Below are 23387 nucleotides of genomic sequence, written 5' to 3' on the forward strand. Positions count from 1 at the left end.
TTCTTTGCAGCTGAGTTTCAGAATATTCTGAACTCCGGTTCAGTTCCATTCCATCAGCTGCAGGTGTTTTGATACCTGACTCAACAGCAAGAACAGGTTTCTTTTGGATAGAACAGTTATTTTCCCAGTAGCTGGCTAAATATCATGCTGTCTACCAGATTAGTCATGCCGAGTAGATTGGTGTGAACACAATCAGCCACACATCAAGTAAGTAGTGGTTTATCTGGTGGATGGTATTATTGATTCAATTCAGCAATAACAAGTACCCGAGAGTCTAATACAACTGCTGTTATCATCTCCGAGGAGAAGCAACTTGAAAGGTGAGTGTTTATCTTACGTGTATTTACATAAATGAAGAAGTAAATAACAGTAAAGAAGACAAAAAGAAGAAAACAAATACATGTAGCCCTTAAGTGGGTGTGCTTGTAACATTCCAAAATACTGTATATGTTACCGTGTTTAGCAGGTATTGACACTGTGTACAATGTACAACAGTACTTAGCAGTTTATCAAGAAATAACCACCACTTCTTGATTTGATTTTTACTTTATATCGATACACCTGCATGTTATCAGTATATGACAACATTTACTGTTGTTGTATTTTTAAATTATGTAAACAAAGAAAGTTTGGAGATTTGATTGGTTGACAGTATCACTATTGTTAATCAGTGTTAGTGTGACAGAGGACAATAATGTTGATAGTGGGACATTGCACCAGAGTAAAGGTGCAATAGACAATTTTCAGAATAATAACCAAATCAATCACGAGCAAACGTTTGAATTGACAGAGTGAAAATCAAAAAATGTGGCACATGGTCAGAAAATTAAAAACCCTTATAATATTTACCCAGAGATACCTTACAGTGAACTTAGAAACATGGTTAGGTTTTTTTTCCCAGACTTACCTCTTTATGCTAGAAAATTCACAAAGACTGAAACAGGTGTCGGTAGCCATGAAATGTGGGAAATCAGTACCAGAAGTAGAGGCAGAGATGTGGCTTAAAACTAAAACTGAACCATTTTATTCAATTTTGAGCTCACTATGAAACACTTTTAAAAATCATCAATATGTATTTCAAAATCCAAATAATCTAATTGCATTTCCTAGCTTAATTTTCAATTATCATTTTCCCCATGCAGTATGACTCAGAATTGGTTCAGGTTAAACTTATGATGAGTGGAAATAGTGTTGTTTTTGAGGATATAAAAATTAGTTAAAGGGGCTTTTCATTTCCACATGGAAAAATCAGGCTGAACTTTATAAAGGTAATTTTTCAGTTGATGTGGCACCTCTTAAAAAAAGTTGCTCTTAACTTGATAAACTAATGTTATTAGAGTTTGAGTTATATACATGTACTGGTATTACAAATTCTATGAATTGAACTAACCTTTCTGTTGCCATCTTCTAAGCATTTATTACCTATCACTTTCCTAGGGTTTCTCATTTTTTCTGGACAGGTTTAGTGTGGCAAAATCATTACTAGTTGCAGGCTCTGCTTTATTATTAGCAGGGTTCGCGAATAGTTTCATAATTATTTCTATTACTGCTCTGAACAGACTTGTGTGCACAACAACTTGAGTAAAAGCATAGAGTAGCTGATCTCGATTTCACCAAAAATAATATTCAGGGAACTAAACCATTGTGTTGTTTTTTTTTAGCTTGTTACTCAGTTATTGTTCACTGTTTTTGTACACTTTTGAAAAGCAGTGTTCAAAAGTGGATTTTTGGGACAGTTCATGTGGAGGGAGCCAAATCTATTTACTACCAAAATCTTATAGGCGATTACTAGGTGTACAGCTGTGACTTTACTTTTTAATTAGTTAAGCTTGAGAATTCATTTTGTTTTCCTAATGATCTCAGTTTGACAGCTTTTCACCAATAACGTTTCTTTAACTTTTTTGATTATGGGTGTTGTAGAAATTAAAATCATATTTTTCTTTGCTGTAGGGGAAATAATTATAGTCTGTGAGGGAAAAATCAGCTGACAGAAATGCCAAAGGCAACACAGAAAACAAAAGGAAGACCAAAGAAAACCCTTGCAGACAAGAGGGATAGAAGACCACAGAAAATAGCAAAGGCTGCACACAAAGCAGGAGACGAATCTAGTGATGAAGGAGAAATTCCACCTGAAGTTAGAGTCAATCTTCCATCAATAAAGGACATTCGTGCAGTGCTAAAGGATCCAAAGGATGTGAATCTGCCTGTTGACATTTTGTTACTAACAGCCAAGAACTATGAGTTCATAGCTTGTTACATGCAGTTGAAAAACCCGTTCAAATGCTGGTTTGATGATGTAGGGTATGTTTACTTTGGAGAGATGGGTGACGGTGATGGAGAGAAATTGAAAGTTACTTTATTAAGATGCCACAGAGGTTCGGTGAGTCCTGGAAGCTCCCTGATAACTGTGAAAAATGCTGTCTCTGTACTGGGACCTAAAGCTGTCATTTCTTTGGGGACCTGCAGTGGCTTAAACCCTGAGACGACTAAGTTAGGAGATGTGATTGTGTCTGCCAAACTAACAACTTATGCATCCAAGATAGTAGCAAGCTGTGGAGAGCAGTCAACAGGCATGAGAAGTTATGTGAGCAGAAATTTTCTAAACCTGATCAAATGTGCAGACCATGGATGGAAGGCACCTTTAAAAAACCCAGAAGCTCTAGACATCAATGTACATTGTGATGGAGAGTTTTTGAGTGGTCCAGAGCTGATCAGTGCTGAACGGCGAAGAGATGAACTGGCTAAGTCCTATCCATTGGCAACTGCAATTGAAATGGAGGGTGAAGGTGAGGTTATGTATTGATCTTGCTTCGACTGCACACCACAGATTCTTTGGATTCATAGCTGTTGGTTTTGTACCAGCTTTGAATCGTGAAGTGCTATAGCAAAGTTGAATCATTTTTTTACTAGTGAAACAGGGTGCTCATAAATATTTGGGATGGGGCAGGTTTTCTGTTCTACATAGGAGAGAAATTTAATATTCTGCAAAATTGTTTTTGCTGTAATACCAGTATAGCCATCTGCAATCTTTGACTGTCTATATTTTTTAAGTTACAACATGCGATTGGTCATTAGATTCAAGCTTGATTCTCTAAATGTATTTGTTATCATCTGATTATGTGACTCAATGAGGAAGAGGTCAAGCTTTCTTTATTAAGCTTTTGAATTTGTTACAGGCTCAATTTGTTACAGGCTAAAATCCTACAATTCCCCTTTTCTTTTTCTACTGCTAATGCAACAAGTACTTGTACCAAAATTACTGCTATTACAGGCAGCCAACTGTTTCACTGCTGAATTCTGTAAAAATTCTGTAATCAAGTAAGATGATTATACAGGTTCCTAGGAAATTTATTGTCGAATAAAGACAGAATATAGAAAGCAATTGAAGAGTGAGTGTCTCCTGACTGATTCACCAAATGAACTCTAAAACCCATACTGTGAATGTATTACAGTTTTAAATCTTTTAGACCTGAATACTCAGTGCAGTGTGCGGTTGAGTTAGACCATTTATAATTATTTTACAAAGTTGTTCTTGAGTTTAACCAATGCCTTTTACACTTATATATTCAGGTATTTTTGCTGCTGCATTTGATGACCAGATTGAATGGCTGGTAGTAAAGGGAATTGCAGATTTTGCTGATAGCACAGACTGCAGATCAGAGAACTGGAGACCTTTTGCAAGTGTGATGGCTGCTTCAGTTGTTGCAAATATCTTGAGCGATCCTGTTGTGTTTCGGGGATGGCCTCATAAAGGTGATTGTGATTTTGTGAATGCCATTAATTCACACCTATAATCATATCATGAATACTAAAGAAGACCCTTCAGATATGAGGTTAGAAAACTATAACCATAATTATCATCAATACTAAAGAAGACCCTTAAGATATGAGGTTAGAAAACTATAATCATATCATGAATACTAAAGAAGACCCTGAAGATATGGGTTTGGAAAACTATAATCACATCATGAATACTAAAGAAGACCCTTAAGATAGGAGGTTAGAAAACTATAATCATATCATGAATACTAAAGAAGACCCTTGAGATACTAGGTTAGAAAACTATATGCACACCAAACAGAATAGTTTTGACTCCTAGGCTGTCATTGATGATGTCTGCTTTCAAGTTGGCGTGTTACTCGCTGACTCTTTGTTGGCAGATTGGAGACCAAAAATTGGTGAAGATCATGCTTCCTTCTACATGACTGTACATTTACAATTGAACTGTATCTCATGTTTAATTACTTTACTTGTTTTTATAAGGTGGAAAGAGGAAGTCATCAAGCGAGTCACTGGACCAGGACAAAAAGCGTACAAAGCTGGAAGGTATTTATGGCAAGGACTTTAGTTTATAATTTCTATATTTTGTAGTTTCAGACTGGAGGCCTAAAGCCATTGCACAGTTTCCATAAGATCCAAGGCTTTCCCTAAATTATCTCAAAAAATAAAGTTGTACAGTAAATCATATCACTTGGCACAGATGAAAAGAGTGTTAATTTCCTTATTAGATTTTGCATTTATTCAGTCTCGTGTACCGGAACAGTAGGCTCACCATAGGGCATTATTCACCGCAGTTCGTGAAATGAGCCCACACTCATATATTATGACATTATGACAGAACAAAAGAGTAATGAACAAAAGAGTAACATCAAGTCCATTTTCTATGCTCGTTGAACCCTTTGCATTACTTTGCTCTCATCCCATTCACCTCTAGTTTGTTTAGCCAAAAGATGATTCTTCTTTTCTTAATTCTGCACAATTCCCTGATTCATGTACACTACAATTCAACTCACCTAAGATGTCTTCTACTCTTGATTTCTTGAACCAAACTGGATCACATATAAGCTGCTGCTCATTAACCTCAAAGTTTAGAATTCCAACTGCTTTAGTGTTCCTCTCACCTTGTTCCAGTAAAACAGTCGAGCAACACTCTGCAGGGCTGGGTAGGTGACTACCATCTTTTTTGGGAACAAGTTTCTCATGGATGTATTTGAATCGCTTACTTTCAATATAAGAGAACAGAGGTTTGCTTTCCTTTACACCTATCTTAGGTTCAAGATCCTTTAAGATACTGCAATGCTTACGTCTAAATTGGTCATGGTTTAGCTCCGAACACTCTGAATCAACAAAAATCACAACCAATCCAGATGTGTTATAGAATGGACTTTTCTTGATGATACTCCCCAACTGAAAACATTTTGATTTTGAATTTGGTTTTGTAAACTCCACTTGATATTTCTCAGCATCAAAGTTCTCTTTTGGAATAAGTCTGCAACTTGTTATGATAAAGTACTCACTCCAATCAGGGTTTTGGACCTTACGCTCATAAATCAAACATCCCCAGCCAACAGCTCCAAAGTATTTCATTTCACTGGGAAATGATCATAAGCTATATATAAGAGCCCTAACCTTGTTCAACAAACTCTCCCAATGTCAGCACTGTAGGAAATGTAAAGAATACTAGGGTGTGAAGGTGTAATAATTTATCATTTGTCAAGAAAAAAGTTAAAATTCTCATGCATGTGTTTTTTTCTACTTTTCAATCACATTTGATTGCAATTACCTCTTAAGTTGATTAGTAGATTAAACTTAAGACTTTGAACTTTTAGTACAAGTTTGAATACAACTGGGCCATGGAAACAATATGAAAATCATTGACAGTGTAAATCCCCTTCTATCAATACTATTTGTGAAACCTTAACAGATTTACAATTACTCATGTTTTAGAGTAGGAATAACATGATTGAACTACTTGACATTCATCAGAAAAGAATTTTAAAGACCTATTACATTTTAATAGGTTGACCTGTCAAACCAACCACTGTTTTGTGACGACCTTCTGTATTTTTATTACTTGTTGAAATGATTAATTCACATGTTTGTGTTTTAATTAGTTACCATGAGTGTTCTACTTTCATCAGAGGCAACATTTAAAAGAAACATTATTTTGCCCAGGTTTACCTGAGAAACCAACCATCACAAATACAGAGAGTGAAGTTGACAATGATTTCACTCTGACCTGGTCAGAAGTAGAGGCTAACAGCAGTAATGGCAGCATTAAATACCGTCTGGAATGGAGGAAACAACCCATGATAGGATCCACACAACTGGTTCAACAGGGAAACATTGTGGAAACTCAGTACAAGATAATTGGTCTTGAGTATGGCGCAGAGTACGAAATGAAGCTGTTTGCTGTCAATAGACAAGGAGAGAGTGAGCCAGATGTCAGAACATTTAAGACAAAGAGTGGTATGTACTGTACATGTACATTTATTTAAACCTGTCACTTAATGTTTGGTGGAATTGTTGAAATGAAATAAATTAATAGTGTTGGGTCTTAAATCCAGTAGTAGCACAGCTTTTACTTAAAGACAAAGAACTGAGAAACCTTGTGACAACAGGCTTAATACTCATGCTGTGGCTCTCGTATAAGAAAAGAGAATGATTTGCCTAACATTTTTTCACTATGGTCACCTTTGATTTGTTTGTAAATGACACTGATATTAGACTTGTAATTAATTTTTGATGCTGGAAAGAGTAGTTTATCAATCTTTTATTGATGTTTCTTGTTGCATCAATGAGTTGAATTTTTTTGTTGGTGTTGATTACCATCCAATGATTTTGAAAATGTATGCCTCTGAAAGCAAACACCTCAATGATCATGGCATAGAATTAAAAATCTTTTGTCTGAGTATTTTGATTCAGAGATTACACCTAAATTATTTGCTCTACTACACTTGTACATTTCAGTACCAGTCATTATACTTGTTGTCTTACTTTGAAGTAACATGTTGAGTTTAGATATAACTTTGTGAACTTTGTCATGATTTAATATTTTGGGATAGATGTTTATTGAGTAAATTTTTTTCTAACTTTGTACCTTTTCAGTGAATTTGCAAGGGGGGGGGGGTAAGAATGACTTCTCCGTTTTTGCTGCCCCACCCCCTCTCTCCTCTACTTAAAAGAAAATCAGGAAGTTGCCTAATCTCAGAGAAGTAATTGAAAAAACTAAAAAGCCCACTTGTTTATTTAAGTGGGGGGGGGGGGGGTGTTGCTAGGGAATTTAAATTCATTACACACAGCGATGAATCTAGTTACAGTAAGTATTTCACTTTCATCAGAGACAAAACTATAAAGAATTATGATTTTGAACAGGTTTACCAGAGAAACCCACCATCACAAATGTAGAAAGTGAAGTTGACAAAGATTTCACTTTGACCTGGTCAGAAGTAGAGGCTAATAGCGGTAATTGCAGCATTAAATACCGTCTGGAATGGACGAAACAACCCATGACACAATCCACAGAACTGGTTCAACGGGGAAACATTGTGGAAACTCACTGCGAGATAACTGGTCTCGAGTATGACGCAGAGTACGAAGTGAAGCTGTTTGCTGTCAACAAACAAGGAGAAAGTGAGCCAGACGTCAGAACATTTAAGACAAAGAGTGGTATGTACTGTACCTTAACTTTGAGTAGAATAGTTGCAAATGAAATAAATAAATAAATAAATAGTTGGGTTTTAAATCCAGGAGTAACACTGCTTTTCGTAAAACAAAGAATTGAGAAACTTTGTGACAATAGGTTTAACATTCATACCGCAGCACTTGTAAAAGAAAAGACAATGATTTGCCAAACTTTTTCAAACACGCTGAGGCCCATATTGTGAACTTGAAGTCATGATTTAATATTCTGCCATATATGTTTACTGTAAACATTATTTTTTTCAACTATGTACCACCTCATTGTAGGCCAGATCTATACCAAACGTTTTCTGAACTTATAAGCTACCTGCAAGTCACATTAGTTGATCTCCCCTAAAAATTCTACAACCCTATCGTTAGTTCCACATGCATAGTTCCTCCTTTGCCAACTATGCTTATGATATCCATTTTTAGCACTCCTTCAACATTCCTCTAAGTAATGTCTCCTGCCCAGTTCTTCTTTGGGAATCCATACAAATTACTTCTCGATCTTTTCAACTCCACCTCCACTCTCCTCGTACTTAAAAAAAAAAACAAAAAAACAGCAGGTTGCAAGGTTTCAGAGAAGTAATTAAAAAAACTAAAACATCCTCTGGTCTATTCAAAGGGGAGGGGGAGGGGAAGGGAGGCCTCTGTCGCTAAGGAATTCGAATTCATTACGCACATCGCTGAATGTAGCAACGCTCCGCCTTGAAACGGCTTTTAACCAGATTTTTCACCTCGACTGTACTCCCAAACTAGATGAGAACGGAACCAATTGTCACAGCATCTGTTTCAACATCTTTCGTTTGCGGATGTAAATATTTCGCTAAGAGCCTGGGACTATTCAGGCAAATAGGTTAACTTAACAGGGGCAGAAGAAGGACTAATATACCTATGATGCACGATCATATGTATATTAGTATGATCGTATAATTTTATATGAACTTCATATATACATTGTATCCAAAAACTAATATGTCCACAATTTTATCGCAACTTGCAGATTTAGACTTTTCCATAAAATGAGGTAAACATTAAAAATTAAAAATGTTTTTAAAGTATTCGGATTCGAAAGTCCTCTCTTAACTCCATCTCGGCGGCCTTCTTTGTCTCTAAAGTAGCGGCTAAGTCTGAACGTTGTTCTAACTACAAATTGGTGTTTTTTAAAGGTTAAGAGCGTCCATTACCTAAAGGTCCCGGATTGGTCGCGAAATCTGCTTAAGTGTAAACCAGGTCTGAGATATCCTGCTCTTGAGGGATTCTCACTGACTTATATTTAAACTAAAGGGAGTCCTTACTAGAGATTCAGAATTAGGAAAATCTGGTTTTACAACATTCACGGAAATATCTGTTTCTGAAATAAGTTACGAGGGGTCTTAAGCGTGATGGAGTTTAAGAAATGTAGATTTTTCCATCTTTCATGGCTGAAAGTGACTTAACAGGACCGGTCAAGCGTCCTTAATGATACGTCACGCAACCCTTGTCACGCTATTCTGACAACACTCCACTCCCCTCTCAAGAATAATTTTTTCATGAAATCCATTGTTGTTGTTACCAACCTTATCAAGCGAAAGAGGGAGAGAGAGATTTGGTACAATTATTACGAATTACAACCTACCATTAATTTTCGTGCGATTTTATTGGATACCTAAGTTAGCAGGCAATAACTCCCGTCTGCGTCGATATTTGTCCTCTGATTGTTTCCGTTAGAAAGAAACAAAGCTTGTGGAAAAAAAGCCTGCTCCAAAGTTTTCTCTTTTCATCTCTATTATTTATTTTTAATTTGGCACACAAGAAAAACTCGTTTTGTTGAGTCCAGTGATAGTGGTATTAAAAAGCTGGTCGCATATACTCATCCGCCGTCAGATCAACTCTGGCTTTTTATAGAGCGGTTTTCGCGCGATATGAAAATTAAGAGTTACAAAATAAATAAAACCTTTTCTTGTTTGCTGACTGATAATGTTCGTGGCTCGGAGACTGTCCTAATGATGTTACATTTTTCCTCGAAACTTCACTTCTAGGCCTTGTAACATAGACTGAGGGCAAAGTTACCAAATCCTGATTGGCTGAGACAGAAGGCATTTTAAAATTAATTTTGGTAGTTGCCCCAGCCAAGTACCAAAATTTAGAAAACGTTAAAATAGGTTACCTTTGCCTAAAACTTTTGATAACATTGGTGGCAAATGTTTTTCAACAGGGTTGCTTTCATTTCTTTGACGTTGTTGTACAAAAATAAAACTAAGTGAAAACTGAAATGGCTTTCCACAAACGTGCTTAACAGCGTGCGTTATTGATCTTCTTATTAGATTTCTGAAAGCACGCGTGAAATTAAACCTTAATTTTACTCGGCTCTATGCGATTACCCCCTACAGTCTCTCAGCAGTGGACATTGTCAGCTGATAGACCAGCCGCCCGAAAGGGTTTGTTTACCCTATGATATACTTGATTATTAAGGGAGGAATAACGCTTTAACGAAACAACCTTTTCTATCCTTTGGATAGGGATGGATTTCTCAACTGATAGACACAGTGGACACTTTTCAAGCACTCAGCTCTGTGTTAGTTAATCTCCCTGTGCAGAATTCGATAGAAAGTATTTAAACTGCATTTACTCGTGTTCACATAATTAATAAGATATTTTCCTTTCCCTTTTGTTTAGCCGTAATTCCCTACACAACAAGTTTAAAAGTTCAACCCTGTGGAGTGAGAATTCAGGAAGGTACACAAACTGCTCTCCTCGCGTTCTTGTTATTTATTAAATATTTTCTCTTTCTTATCCTTCAGACATAACTGCTTACACTACAGCATTAAAGACTTCCATTACAGACCAAACGGAGTTCCAACCCAAACTGCTAGCCTTACAAACCATTCCCAATGCGAAAACGGATGAAATATTCACTAATCTTCTCATACAACATGGAAGAAAAGGCCTCACCAGGAATTACGAGACATATTCAAGGAGGGAAGACCTTGAATATTTCGGAAAAGTCAGCGGTACTCCAGTTAAGCACTGTGATGAAATATTTCTTGGCACGAGTAATGATCAGGAGAATCCTAATTCTATTCTTGTCGTTGGAAAAGCAGGGATTGGAAAATCTCTGTTTTGCCAAAAGGTGATTCGCGATTGGGCCAAGAACAATTTATTTCAAGCAAGAGAAAACATTAAAATTCCAAATTTCAAATTTGCCTATTTGGTTACTTTCCGTCAATTGAATTTGCTTAAGAAAAAGCGTGTGACCCTCAGAGAAATCTTAAACTTTTGTTCAATATTAGATGACCTTACATTTGAGTATATTGTAAACCATCCCGAAGAAGTTTTGATTATCCTTGACGGCTATGATGAGTATTCCCATCAAGATTATATCACTGGAAACTCGGGGAAAAAATATCAGAATGACGCTAGATGTAAAATGCCCGTGGCCGCATTATGTTCAAAACTCATCAAGGGAGAGATACTGAAAGGTTCTGTCGTTGTTGTAACCTCGCGGCCTGATGAATCGGATGAGCTGGGAGGAATCCGTTTTAAACGGTACGTAGAAATTGTGGGATTTTCTTCACAACAGGTCAAAGAATACATTGAAAAGTACTTCAATGAAAACGAAAATATGAAGAGCGCTGTGCTTGAACATGTCATGAAGAATGAGAACCTAGTCAGTTTTGCTCATATTCCTATGCTCTGTTATCTGTTGTGCTTCGAGATGGAGTATACTCTAAACGAAACAAGAAATCCTCGTGACCTTCCTGTCTCAACAACCGACATTTACACAAAACTTATTGATATTTTTGAACTTAAGCACTGCTCTGAGTCAGAATACAGGCACAAAGAAATTCCTAACAAATTCAAGCCTCCTCCGGTCATTAAAACCACATTAGAGAAATTATCAAGACTAGCGGCAATACTTCTGCTCGAAAGGAAGCCAACTTTTGATGAAAGCGAGATAGAAGGCAGTTTTGAGTTGGAAGAAGTCAACAAACTGAAAGGTAGCGGTCTTCTTTACTGTGGAGAGCCTTATAGGACTGGTTCGATCAGAACCACGAAACACTTCAGCTTCACACATCTCACTGTCCAAGAATTCTTAGCCGCCCATTGGTTTGTAAAGGAACATTTTATTCCAGTCGAGAAATGCTCTGAAATGGTTTTCCAATTCATGGCTGGCATTTTGTCAAGTGAGGGAAAAGAGGAACTGATGGAAAAGTTGTTGACCAGTAGTCAAGTTTCAGAGAATGATACTGGACTTCTCAGAGCAAAGTGTCTGAGTGAGTATCAAGACAAAGAATTCGCTAAAACGTTTATCTGGAATCATCCGCAAGCGTTCAGTAGTTCAGACGGCTACATGTATTTTAATGATTTATCAGATACAGACAGCATTGCATTATCATTTGTATTGGACATTATCAGTGAACTAAATAAAGAGGAAGCTGGAGAGACACAACACAAATGTTCTGATAAGTTCGTCTCAGTTAGGGAGTTGAGGCTTATAGAATCCCACCTAACAATGTCTGGAATGCAACGAGTCTGTAATTCACTGATCAATGAACACTCTCTTGTGTCTGAATTGACTATAGGAGGAACATTGATGATAGAAGGATCAGTCACTGATACCGGTGTTGCCAGTCTATGTGAAGCTTTACAGCATGCAAGCTGTAAGCTAACCACACTAAATCTGTGGGAAAATATCACTGATACCGGTGTTGCCAGTCTATGTGAAGCTTTACAGCATCCAAGCTGTAAGCTAACCACACTAAATCTGTTGAGTGATAAGATCACTGATACCGGTGCTACCAGTCTATCTGAAGCTTTACAGCATTCAAGCTGTAAGCTAACCACACTAAGTCTGAAGCATAATAAGATCACTGATACCGGTGTTGCCAGTCTATGTGAAGGTTTACAGCATTCAAGCTGTAATCTAACCACACTAGATCTGAGTTATAATAAGATCACTGATACCGGTGTTTCCAGTCTATGTGAAGCTTTACAGCATCCAAGCTGTAAGCTGACCACACTAAATCAGTGTGGTACTGAGATCACTGATACCGGTGTTGCCAGTCTATTTGAAGCTTTACAGCATCCAAGCTGTAAGCTAACCACACTAAATCTGAGGAGTAATAAGATCACTGATACCAGTGTTGCCAGTCTATGTGAAGCTTTACAGCATCCAAGCTGTAAGCTAACCACACTAGATCTGAGGGGTAATAAGATCACTGATACCGGTGTTGCCAGTCTATGTGAAGCTTTACAGCATCCAAGCTGTAAGCTAACCACACTAGATCTAAGGGGTAACGAGATCACTGATACCGGTGTTGCCAGTCAACGTGAAGCGTTACAGAATCCAAACTGTACGCTAACCAGTCTAAATATTCTGAGTACATTTGGTATTAGTGAGTGAACAAAAAATCTGTTCAAGCCATAGTGGAGAAATACAGACCAGGTTTTGAACTTAAAATTTAGAAGTATAGCTATTTAAAGCACTTTCTGTAAAAGTGGGAAGCAGCGTCAAACTAATCTACATCATTAGCTTACGAGAGATCTCGCCAATTTATTTTAATGATCTTAATTTTAAGCTAAATCTTAAAAAAGGAACAGTTACGAAATGGTTGGAAACAAAATATTTGGAATCATTACTGATCATAGTAGAACTTTACGGTAAAAGGCTGTCGTGAAAGCAGCTTTAAGCCTGAAAACGTTAATAGTTTTTTGGACTTGATAGTTTATTATTATAGGTACTCAAAGTAACTTTTGTAGATCGTTTTTTCTGGGTCAACGAGAGTTGCAAAGTACTTGAACTGTTATAGCTCAGCGTGAGTAAAATAAAACGATTGTTGTAAATAGAATCGCATTGAATAAAGAATTTGTTGATAGGTTGCTCGCTGGGAATATATTGCTTCCTATACCTTTGGTTTGTGGGTTTAATTGCCTGAACCTTTTTACTCTCAAGATCTGATTGGTACACATTTCCTAGTTAATTAGTTACTAGAATTTGGTGTTAGACTTGTAGTACTAAGTGTTAAATTCTCATTACCTGTTTGCCAGATAATATATGGATATCATAGGGAGAAGTTACATGTTAATCACTTCTGGCATTTTCTGAAAAAAAGGCTTGTTTTCTTGCACTTACTCGATTTCGAACTCATTGTTGAGCCATTCTTGAGCCGAGCCAATTAATGCAAAGATAGGTTGCGGAATTAATTTTTTTATTGCGTGAACCAAGCCAATTTATCGTACAGGTTTATGCCTTTAGTAGTTTTTCGTTTTTGCCTGCACCGTTATATGAAGTAAAACCGAAGGAGAGTGCAGATCACGGGTAAGTTGTTGAAGTGAGCGCTAACAGGGAAGTTTTAATTATTTAATACAAAAATCGCTCTCTAGGCCTTGGTGACACAGTCTTCAGATTCAACGTTGCCCTGTATATGCTACGTAATAGATTGCAGATTACGTCAAAATGTGGAAAGAAAAAAAAGTTAGCACACGAGGCTCAGTCGAGTGTGTCACTAGCGGATGTGAGAACCGCGTTCCAAGGGCCTTTGCCCTAAGTTCCCACCTCAAGCTCCACCCCTCCACCTAATTAAGTTAGTGACGAGCTTTTGTTCGGCTTAGATAACAATCAAGTATGCGGCATGGTCCTGGTCGATTATCGAAAGGCTTTCGACATGGTGGACCATAAGCTATTGTTGCGCAAGTTGGAGCTGTACGGTATAGTCACCCGAGAGCTTGCCTGGTGTCACTCTTATTTGTCGGATCGGAAGCAAATTGTTCTTGTAAATGAGAGTGAGTCAAGCGAAGCTTTGATGTTGCATGGAGTCCCCAGGGCAGTATTTTAGATCCTTTATTTTTCATTTTGTTTATTAACGATTTGCCCTTGTATACAAGTGCTCAGTTGGACCTTTACGCAGACGATATGGCTGTCAACGCTTTTGCAGATGAGAAAAACTTAGCCAACTTAAGTTCCTCACTAAACAAGTCTGTCTCTGAAATTCAATTTTGGTCTTCAGCAAATAAGCACCCCTTAAATGAAGACAAGACTAAAGTACTCACGATCACTGGGAAAAGATGTGTGGCTGACATAAATGAGAGTGACAACGGACAGGGAACGATTTATAAGATCAATTGTTCCGACTGCCAAGCCTCCTACATCGGTGAGACAGGCAGAAACCTCACAACAAGACTGACTGAACACAGACGGGCGACGAGGAAAGGTGATGTCAGCAATCACATTGCTGAACACCATCGACTTACCAACCACAACATAGACTGGGACTCTGCGCAATGCCTAACCTACAGCACTGACTATTTTCAATGACTGACTCTGGAAAGCTGGTTTACTAACTTAGAAGAGACTCCCCTAAACAGATGTCAACAGCTACCCGCCCCATACAAACGACTCATTCACGATATAAACATCACAAACAACGAAAAAGAAGGACCTAACTTTACCGACAGGTCGAAACAGACCAATCACGACCGATTGAGTCACTTGAGTCTTACAGCCAATAACATTACGGCAAAACCAACCGATCATTTCACACGAACTGGAATAAGAACATTCTACTGACAACAATCATTCACTTGACTCTGACGATGACTTCCGCACAGGTTGTCAAAACGTCAGTCACTACCACCGACAACAGTCCTTCTCAGGACTACAATCACCCGGACGATCAGACTACACCTTCACCTACGGAAATTAGGAAACTAGATTCTATAGCATGTTTTAAAAGAACATGTTTGCCAAGGTTTTTAAGGAACAACAATGTTTGCATCATTTTACTATCTAATAATATCTTCTTAATTGAATCTTGTCTTATTTGAAATGCTTATTTTAAATGTTTACATATTTTAGCTTACATATTTATCTGATTATATAGTTGTGTAATCTGTGAGGGCCACAAGATTATTAGCCTCTGGCTATTAAGTGGTACCCTCTTTAAATAAAGGCTTTCATTCATTCATTCATTCATTCACCCCAACTAAGGGAAAGGAACGAGGTTGACTGATGTGACTGTAAATAATGGCGTAAGAGTGGCCTAATGCAATTATTCTTGCTTTCAATTCATTCCCGATTGATCCTGTGCATGTTTCCTTTTCTTGTCGGCACGTTCTTTTCCTCTCTTGTTTTTCCATGGGACATTAAACCCTGAGGACACTATTTTAGGAAAAGCCGTCAGTGATTAGGAAAAAAGAGAAATTCTTCAAAACTCAATGAAACAAGAAAGAGGGGCAAAATGTGAGGGCGAGCAATGACTGTTGTCAGTATTTATGTGAGAGGCTTAACATAAGACAGAATATGTTTATATTATTTTCTTTTCTGGCGGCGTGTGGTGGGGGAGAGGGGGTGTTTCTGTCAGGTAACGCTTGCCTGTTCAAGCGTCTGTGGAACTCAGTGAAACACGGATCAACTTCAAACTACCTGTCCACCTCATTTACACGTGTCGGGAGGCTTTGAAGAACGAGGCATAACACAATAGACGCTATTCTCATTTAATGACGTAAATGAGTGGTCGGGTATTCTGCAGTCTAGCCCAAAATACAAAGAAAAGTAAAATAACGGTTTGTTTCAGTGATGGGTTCTCTGCAGTCGTTTAGGAGATTCACCATCCACTGGATTTTGCAGGAGTATATCCGTTCATTTCCAAAGAGAATACGTCAGAGAAATAACCTTAACCGTCCACTGTGGTAGAAGCGTTTAAAATGAAATCGCATAAACAAGATGAGGAACGTATCCAGCAAAATCAGCTTCTAATTAAATCATGTGGTCACCTATATTATGGTGTAACTGCAATCTCAAATTCGTCAGCGGAGAGAGGAAAGAGAGATTATGAAAAAGCTTAAAGTGAAACGCTCGAGACAGCGCTTCCTTTATTTTTCAATCTTGATTTTTTGTTCCCGCGCCCGAAATGTCATGTTTAGAAACTCTTAACAGTGGCCAATTTGCATTATTAAATCAGTTGATAAAAGCAAACTTCTCTAAAATTGCCTTCTTTTATCATTGTCATGGTTGAATTGTCCACAAACAACTTGATCAGTGTTCCTTAAATCCATGTTATCCTCCAGGTCTGCCATTTGCGCACGTGAATCTCTGCCATGCGTGAAAACCCTTAATATTTGCCTTTAATCACGTCACGTGACAGAAGATTAGGTAGAATGCATTTCTTTTGTCATAACTTGTTTTCAGTCTTTTTCTTGCTGATCATTTTTGAAATTTTGATAACTCACAGTTACAGACTAATTTGACACGAAGATCTACTGTCAGCAACATTGTCACCGCGGTGCACGCTAAAGCATTTGAATTTTTTTGTTTTGTTTTGTTTTGTTTTATCACTGCCACGTCCTTCTAATGCACCGTGCTGGGATCACTTATCTCCGAGGTACAATTATTGGACAGTACAAGTTTCACGACAAACGCTCACAAGAATTTATGCATCATACCATTCTAAGATTTACAGATCCAGTCTTGTTTGAAATCGATTTATATGATTTTTATTCAGGTGTCAGGATAGGGTCAGAGATTTGGTCCGCGTGAGTTCCTCGCATGATAGCGTGCAACTTAAAATAAGCTGGAGACGCAATGCTTTGTTTCTTTCTCTCAATCACTACGCTGAAACTGAGCGGTTTCTTGGAGTATTGCTAACTTCTTCATCAAGCCTTCGGTTTCATCTCTGAGGAAAGGAACAACTTGCAGTAGGACTTTCGTCTTACTATCAGCAAGACTAATAGTCCATTTTGCAGTTCTGTGCTTGGTTGCCAAGCCTTTGAATGGGAGTGAGGCTAGAGATGAACTTGTTTTAATACAAACCTTGCTGCCTTTCAAATGTAAAACACTTTGTTATCATGCTAACTAGATACAGGTCTCTATCACAACAAGGTCATCTTTAGCCTCACTCTGAATCAAAGGCTTGGCTACTAAGTACATAACTGTAAAATGGCCTATTAATCACTGAGTCAGTCAAAATGTAAATCGTCGAGTTAAGATTTGCTTTATCAGAACATGAGCTTCCTAAAGTTGTAGAATTCAGTAGTTTACGAGTTCCGCATCAGTACGGAACGACTAAATTTGAGAAAGGTAAGTGCTATTTTGACGCTTCTTTACCCTCGCTTTTTTGGCGGAACTGTTTTCGTTTCTCTTCTCTATTGCGAAATGTGGCGATAATCGCTCACTGGAGCCAAACAACATGTTGTAAACAATTGATTTAAGCGTTGATGTACAGAGAACCAAACACCACGAATGTCAATAATTGTGTAACTGTAGAGCGTTCCTTGAGAAAACAATGTTTCGAATCGCCTAAAGGATCACCGAGGCGGTTATTAACGCAGTTGAATAGACAACGCTGTGACTAATACTTTTGAGATGACGCAAAGAAGAGAAATTGGACGATAATTTCATCTCAATTCATCTCAATTCCTTTTTTATGGACTGGAACAACTAAAGAGTTTTTCCATTCAACAGGGAGTTCACCAGTTACGAGAGATAAATTAAAAAGATGACAAATAGATGGGGCTAGTTCCAAAGCACATTCTTTAAGTTTGTTGGTTTAATTACCTCAACCTTTTTACTCTCAAGATCTGATTGTAAATTCTCTCCTCTAGGTGTTACGCATTTCCTTGTTAATTAGTTACGAGAATTTGATGTTAGAGGCGCACTACCAGGTGTTAAATTCTTATTACGAGTTTGCTGGATAATTTATGAATATGATGGGGAGAAGCTACGTGTTAATCACTTCTGGCAATATCAAGTAGGCGACTGGGATTAAATTGAGGTAAGGCCATTACGAGCTGAGAAGAGCGTCTAACGTCAAAGCTCCTGACATGTATTTAAAATGGAAATTTGTTACTTGCTCGATTCCGAAGTTACTGTGGACGATAGCTTACGAGAATATCTTTTCAGTGGGTGCACTCAGCCAATTTAGTACACAAGACAAGATCTTAGGCTTTTAAAAGTTTGATTCTCTTTTGTATACATCGTTGTTTGACGGAGTGTTTCTGGAGAGTTGTTGTTGTGAGTAGTGACTTGTTTTAAGAAAATCAGACGCCCAGCATTGTATTTAAACTACATATCCCCACATCCCTGACAATAAATGAAAGCATTTGTTTCCCGCTGTTTTCTTTTTTTTTTTACGTGCCTGGCTTTTTGTTCGTTTATTTCCAGTGACTCAGCACCTGACACATGCAAATACAAATTTAACCCATAGTTTATTTCTCCAACGGACACGTTGAAACCACCTAACCCCTCCCTTCCACCCTGCTCATGTATTGTTCCTCTTGTCTCTTAACCCTTTAACTCCCAAGATTTAATCTTTAATTCTCCCCTCCAGCTGATACACATTTCCCTGTCAATTAGTTAGAATTTGGTGTTACCAGGGATGCTGCTTTCAGAGACGTCCGCATTACCCATTGAAAATACTCGTACATGTGCTGATTAAAACGCTCATAACTTTTGAAAAGTCGAAAACGAACAAGGGTTTTGCATATGTTTACCTATAAAGGTCTAAACTTAACAGCTGTGTCGAATAGAATTGTCAATCAGGTCCCAAATCCCAAAACTTAACGTCTAAATCAAGGTTATTTACGGCCATCGGCCGATGGCGATTTATAGGGATCAAAATATGCTAAAATTCGCCTATTCAAATATATTGAGAGGGAAATTCTAACTTTCTTGTCAAACTAGACAGGTTTTTTAGCAATCTGATTCAAATTTCGTTGCTTAACTACGTGAATCAAATGTCTTACAATGTTACAAAGGATGCCTGTTATTCAATTTTTGAGACGTTGCGACGGCCCCTACGGATTGGGAAATAATTAGTGCCCCTAATGCAGTCACAAGTTTATTTTGAATCAAAACATATCTAGTTTTAATTAGCTCTGTCTTTCAGGTGACAGCTAGAGTTTCAGTCAAAATTATTTTTGGCGCGAAATTGACCGAGTGGAAATAAGAAAGACAGCCTCTTCAATGGTTAACCATCTTGCAAAAGCGAATGGATTGTTTTACCTGAAACAGTCAGCTTCATGGCCAAACAATCGATGAAAACAATAGGAAGTGAAATTAATCAGTCAGGGAGATCTTTAGTTTGCAAAATCCCAAAATCGGCAATATGTAGGAGAGCTTCGAATTGTTAACGAAGAGAAACAATGTCTTGTCACCTCTTTGCGCCTTCTAACAAAGCAATTATGAAAGGAGATATCGGGGACCTATAGATGAATTGATGCCGATTTAATGCCAATGACAATGGGGAGGGCGGGTGTGGGGGAAAGAGGAACTTATGAATATTACAGAGCTGAGAAAAACACAGAGTGAGTCTCAGTAGCCTGATGGTTAGTACACTAGACCCCGGGTATAGAGGTCTGGGCTCTAAACCTAGCCGTGTCAATATGTTTGTGTTTTTGTGCAATACATGACACTTTACTCTCCCACTTGTTGTTTCTTGTGTATTATTTTTACATGTTAATTTGTTAGTTAACGTGTTTGTACGTTTCATTAGTTGTCACCCGGGCGGCGATGTGTACCTGCGGTTCATGTTTATATCGTTGCGTAATGTTACGTAAATTATGTCGCGTTATTTCATGGGGTTTCTGCAGAAATGTAGTCCTGTGGATCAATGTTTATGTCTACTCTATAAGAAGCAGTGTCCTGTTTTTTTTTTAAATGCCTGTAAAGTTATCCACTGTAAGGTAAATATTTTTCTTTATAGTGAGTTATTTGTAAGTTTTCGTTTGAGTACATTTTTCCATGGGGCACAGACAAATTTAATTCTGGAACAATCAAAATCTTCTCATCTCCCCAATTACTCCACCCCACCCCACCCCTCAGGGAATAAATAATGACCGGTCCCTTAGCAACCAAGCCACTGCAGTACAACATACTTAGACACCACAATATGCGATACAAACCTATATTGTTGTAGACTGTTGGAGTAATCATTATGATAATAATGATTATATCGACAGGTCAACCATCAGCAACACAATATCACAATTTTTTATATCTTGGTATTCAATGTAATGTTTGTAGTTTTACTGAAACTCGTACTGTTTTTTTTTTTTTTTTTTGTGTGTTCCACACACTTATCTCAAAACTTTATATCCCAACATCAGCATTACTATCTTTTACATATTTCCTATGGTATTCACGAGAAGAATTTAGTTTAAAATGCAATCATTTCCATAATTCTTCTAAGCAGTGATACCTTGGTGAATAAATTAGATGTTAGTCACCCTCACGTGGTTAAGTTATTGAAGGAAGCGTTGATAACATAAGGTTTAATCATTCAATGGATACATAAATCTCTCTCCAGACCACGGTGTACATTGAGACTTTTTAGCTTGATATTTTTGTTTGCGTGTTGTATTTGTCAACGTGGGTAAAAATATTGATTTGTTGGAGTCTAGAACTGTGATTCTGATTGCATGGAGAACCCGATGGCCGCCAAGAAGCTAGGTTGATGATTACAATTTGTATCTGGAGAGTTTTTGTTAGCTGCAAATTAAACGATGAATTTCGAAACGGCATCCATATCTTTTGACAGACGGTAAAGAAAATCAAACAATTGCAACGGATCGACCTTCTTGAAGCTTCCTTGGTTATCTAAACTACCTATTCTTTTTTCCACTAAACAACCGAGCATTTGCCTCAAGACACGTCCCCAAATACTTTCACTTCTTAAATGGCTAAAAGTCAAGATACAAATATGTGAGGTATTGTCCAATGGCATAATACAAAGCATCCGTTAGTTACTCATAAATTCTTCTCATATCACCTGCGCTCGTTTTCTTGTTCAGTGATGTGTCACTTTTTGTTCGCTTTCAACTCAAGAACTTACCTTTGTCATTTACCCACCCTTTCCCCCTTCCCCCCCACTACGGGTGCATCAGAGGGGATAATGGCCACGGCCTAACTCCCCGTTGAAGCGACTTCGCTTGTTCTGGCAAACAATAAAGATAATTTTGTATATGTATGTATGATTGTTGTTTCTCAGTGCTCAGGATAAGATGATATGTTTTTGACATGACATGATAAGTGTCTAGTATCGCGCAAAGTGTGTTTATTTTTTTTGGTTTTTTTTTGGGGGGGGTTTGTTTTTAATTTTTTGACAGTTTAGTTTAGTTTAATTGAATTCGTCAAACACTAACAGATAACAACGAACGAACGAAAAAAAAAAACTGGTTGAATGACAGGTAAGAGTAACAGGACATAAGTCCCAATTGAAAATTTTTACCTTCAAAAAATTAAAATATAGACTTAAATTCCTAAAATACAATGTAAATATCTATGGAGGACGGTATAGAGACAACTTATTAAAGTACGAGAGCTGTATTTGTTGTTCAGAATGTCACAGGCTTACTACAAATCTGCCAGTCCCTCTGTCAAATTTCAAATTTGCTGACAGGAATTGGTAACCAGTCTGGCTGCTCATCCACATCTACTTTATTACTCTTCAACGTTATTACACATCAAGAAGAGATGTAGGGAAATGGCGGATGTTAAAGTTGGCTACGGTTGATCTCTACTTTGGAAGACTTATTTGACGTTCGTGAGCGGACGATTCTTGCAAAGGTAAAGTCACTCATGCACCATACAGGTTTCTGCTTGATTCCTGTAATTACTAGTGTGGAAAATGTATCTTAAGAGCCAAACTGTAAGCCTCGTGTGTTGCAGTCCCTTTGTGCTTCGGTCAGCACTTCCTGTACATGTTGGTATTTTCGAATCATCTTTTTAATGGAGCCCATAAATATACTTGATATCTCTATATCAAGCAGCAATTGATGTTGGTTCACTAGTTCGTCATCACCATGTGAATTTTACTGCGTTTTTTACTACTGGCAAGATAGACGTGCTTGTTGAAGACATCTTCCAACAACGTTTTTACATTCGGTAGTGTTTGATTTGATTAACCGATTATCTTATCGATTAAAAGAAAAGAAAAAATGCGGCCAGGGCGCGAATCTGCAGACTCGAAAGGAGCAGGTATAGCCATAGCACCAGGTATGCAGTGTATACAAAAAGGAGAAGTTTTGTATTGAGATAAATTCAAACATGTACGAATTCTATTAGTTTCCTACCTGTAACCGCTTCGGTTAAGGCTGAATTTTACTACTTCTGAGAGAAGCTGGAAAATATTTTTTGGTTTGATAAATACCTCCGTGATTAGTTCCTTTTTAGACAGGAAATTATATTAAGTGTTTCAGTTCTGGATAAGACCTTGTGTAATCAAAATCATTTCTAAATAAGTGACAATTTAGATCGTAATCCTCAATAAAGTAGTCAAAATCCGCAAACATTGGTTAGCAACAACATATTTTGTGACTATGTTAAATTGTAGCTGTGATTCAAAGCAAAATCTATCACTAGTTCTCTACTTTTATTGGCTCCTTTAATTCCCACATGCTCGTTTCCCAAACTGATATTACCGGTATTCTTAAAGCTATGATCACAGAACACGGAGGTAATTTTTTCAAGTAATGATTTCAGTTGACCACTTCGATATAAGAGGACCTCAAAGAATAGGAAAGGGATAAAGAAAGAAAAGATCCTACATTGGTTTGGTGTTTATCACAGTATACGCGTGTATCAATCCAGGAATCAAGTGCAAACTCTAACTTGAGAAGAAACATTTACACTACCCTATTCCAGCTGTCAATTAACCAGTACACAATTTCTGCTCTAACCAAGTCCTCCTTTTCTCCCAAGTTTGGCATTTTACACCACACTGCAGTAGGCAAAGGCAATCATAGACTGCTAATAATTGTTTGCATTTTGTGTTGTTGCCTACTATATATATTAATTACAAGCATTTTTTTATAGAAGAGATGTTCTCATGCCTTCTGCTAGTCTGTGAAACTGTTCTACCAAAGAAACCACCAATTATGCACAGCTATGTCACCTTCTCGTACATGTTGGATCTTGTGTTCTGAGGGAGATCTTTGACAGGATATGT

At 37.6% G+C, this 23387-nt stretch overlaps 1 protein-coding gene across 3 annotated transcripts in view; it reads left to right on the forward strand.

Moving 5' to 3' along the window:
* LOC111346639 (uncharacterized) overlaps positions 1-23387 on the forward strand; it is a 327471-nt gene that overhangs the window by 221467 nt on the left and 82617 nt on the right. For 2 of the 3 annotated variants that reach the window (XM_088726992.1, XM_088726993.1), the window contains one exon: positions 5956-6249. In XM_088726992.1, coding sequence (XP_088583118.1) covers positions 5956-6249 — 294 coding nt within the window. Of the gene's footprint in view, positions 1-5955; positions 6250-7155; positions 7450-10247; positions 13325-23387 lie in introns of those variants that run through there. The other variant, XM_088726994.1, reaches the window with a different exon arrangement.

This window comes from Stylophora pistillata, chromosome 7 (assembly GCF_964205215.1).
Source record: "Stylophora pistillata chromosome 7, jaStyPist1.2, whole genome shotgun sequence".
NCBI classification, from domain to species: Eukaryota; Metazoa; Cnidaria; class Anthozoa; order Scleractinia; family Pocilloporidae; genus Stylophora; species Stylophora pistillata.